Source organism: Acanthisitta chloris, unplaced genomic scaffold, assembly GCF_000695815.1.
Source record: "Acanthisitta chloris isolate BGI_N310 unplaced genomic scaffold, ASM69581v1 scaffold25365, whole genome shotgun sequence".
Classification (NCBI taxonomy): domain Eukaryota; kingdom Metazoa; phylum Chordata; class Aves; order Passeriformes; family Acanthisittidae; genus Acanthisitta; species Acanthisitta chloris.
This window is the reverse complement of record NW_008675908.1, coordinates 1-2,580: the sequence shown is the minus strand read 5'-3', so window position 1 is coordinate 2,580 and position 2,580 is coordinate 1. Positions and strand designations below refer to the sequence as shown.

Here is a 2,580-nt window from a genome sequence, read left to right as displayed (position 1 = left end):
AAAGAGTGGGAGGAAAACCACACCCTTGAGTTCCACAGCATTCCCTGGCACCTCCTGACTCTCTCCATGTATTTCTACCTGTCCCTTTTGCAAGATAAAACATTACTAGAGTTTTCTTGCTTCTTGAAACAGCCATTAACACTTCCATCAGCATTTTATCTAATGTTGCATTAGCTCCTGCATTAATTTTACCTTCTTCACTTTGCAAGGCATTTATCACCAGTCCTCAGCACACACATTTTTAGCTGTGTGGTAAAGGTGATTTTACAAGGGGAGAAATAAGGAGAGCCAGCAAATCTCAGCAGTCTAGAACTGTCAAAGAAACAGCAACTGAGAGCCCTAACACCCTGGGGCTCCAGACAGCATCTTCTCCATAATCTCATGTCTTTTTAAAGAGAGCACAGAGCAAAGTACAACGCAACAAACAGCTGTAAAACAGCATCTTGAAGTGCCAGTGGCCATGACATCTGGGTTAGAGAGGTAATAAGATATTGTAGCCTATGCCAAAGAAGGATTACTCCTTTGTAAGCTTTAAATCAAATCCCTCTAACAACAGCATATTTGCTTATGTATTATTACTGTTTATACTACTGGATTTTGGAGACAGAAATAGTATTTAACATTCAAAAACACAAACCAAGCAAATACAATTTATATTGGCTCCAACATAATGCACTCTCACCTACAAAGAGAAACACAGCTCACCTTTTAAACTCTTCTGGATGCTGTTATTCCCCTTTAGAAGCTTGGACCATTTTATTGCTCTTCTAGTGAGGACCACCAGGTATCTGGAAAAGAATGCTTCATAGGATGCATAATCAAAGTCTTCTGGCCTTTCAAACCCATATGGATCGACCCTACAAAGTAAAGAAGAAGCCTTGTACAAATGTTTCTACATATCTACAGCTGAAAAAAAAAAATACAAGTATGCTTTAAATAACTTTCAGTTGCTACTTCTAAAAGCAGCTCAGGTCCTTCCTCATAGCAAAATCCTGCTGTACCCAAACTGTTACACTCCATTTCACATATCAGAGCTGTTTAAGTAATTAATTTAAACATGTATGGTTCAGTCAGTTTAAATGTGTATGGTTCAATCCTTTACTTTTAGAAGTAAGGAGTTTTTGGAGCATTATGTGCAAAACTGACCCAAATTATGACCACACAGAAACTGGGAGGTATTTTTCTCCACACTACAGACAGTCAAGGATTATGAAGGTACAGCAAAACAGCTCCAGTATGGCCTGAACTCTCTTTCCACACAGTTCTGTGCAGAAAAAAAAAAAAAAGACAACAAAAAGTACAAGTGTAACAAGTTACAGGAATATCTTTCAAATGGGTAATTACTTTCATGAAAGTATACAACTCAGAAAAAAGAAACAAATCCTTGTGTCAATCTCCCTTCCTCATATGTAGTGTCAAAAACACTCATTTAATGATATTTTTCAATGCTAGAGCACATTATCTCAGGCAGCACAATGTTGGTGTTTCAGAACTGCAAGTGTGATTCTGTTTTAAGCTTAATATACCAAGTCATCTTGCTAAATTAGATTAGTGGCAACTTCCCAGGACAATTTATACCTGCCAAATATCACCTGAGGACAGGACAAGCACAGGCTTGGTGGAGGTTAAACAGGCAGAGGGGTCTGTCTGGTCAGAAAAGGTTTACACACAGACATCAGGGCTTAACTTCCCAACACTCTGCTCATTTCATTCATGGAGAAAGAATTTGGCCATGGAGCAGCACTGGCACAGCCTTGGGTAAACTGGCTCACAGGAGTGTCACAGGTAGTAAAGCATGAATCAGAAACAATTAAATATTCAGACCTGAAACTGCTATTACCCAGTTGGCAGTTTCATAAGAGTCACCTTAGCATTCACGTACTCCTCAAGTCTGCCACAAAAACCACAGGCGGAAAAAACCCAAACAATCACTGACACATGTTTCTCTAAAGACACAGAATGTGAAAATGCAGTGACAGGGCAAGGGGCAATGGGGACAAATTGAAAGGGGGCAAATTTAGGTTAGATATTAGGAGATTTTTTCCCTGTGAGGGTGGTGAGACACTGGCCCAGGTTGCCCAGGGAGGCTGTGGCTGCCCCAACCCTGGCAGTGTTCACAGCCAGGCTGGATGAGCCTTGAGCAACCTGGTGTGGTGGGAGGTGTCCCTGCCCAGGGCAGGGGTTGGGGCTGGATGATCTCTAAGGTCCATCTCAACCCCTAAAATCCTATGATTCTATTAAAACACCCCAAACCAACCCCTATCAAATCCATGAACCTCTTTACTGCTGCGACTGCCCGGGCAGCAAGTACTGCTTAATTTCACTCACAGCTCCATTCCTCAGCCAGAAAGGGCAAACCAAGCCAGGGTTTTAAGCACGCTACCTTCCCTCAGGTTAGGACTCGATGATCTCTGAGGTCTCTCCAGCCAGGCTGATTCTATGGTTTTATGATTCTAACCCTCCCCGCAGCTTCTCGCCCGCTCCGAGCGGCACAGACCGCGCGTCCCTCGCGTTCGCACGGTCCGAGCGCTGCGGGAGGCTCAGCATCCTCCGGCTGAACCGGCTCTCCCTGCCCTGCTC

The 2,580-nt window shown here is 43.2% G+C and overlaps 1 protein-coding gene across 1 annotated transcript in view; it reads right to left on the bottom strand.

Annotated features, from left to right (window-relative positions):
• The window catches only part of LOC103803385 (growth hormone-regulated TBC protein 1-like), a gene marked incomplete at its 3' end in the record, with an annotated part of 10,669 nt that extends 8,122 nt beyond the window's left edge, over positions 1–2,547 (bottom strand). The window contains exons 1-3 of the mRNA XM_009075933.1: positions 2,459–2,547; positions 1,841–1,891; positions 706–857 (exon numbers count right to left, since the gene is read on the bottom strand). Of these exons, the coding sequence (XP_009074181.1) occupies positions 706–857; positions 1,841–1,891; positions 2,459–2,547 (292 nt within the window). The remainder of the gene's footprint in view (positions 1–705; positions 858–1,840; positions 1,892–2,458) is intronic.
• Positions 2,548–2,580: the final 33 nt, after the last annotated feature.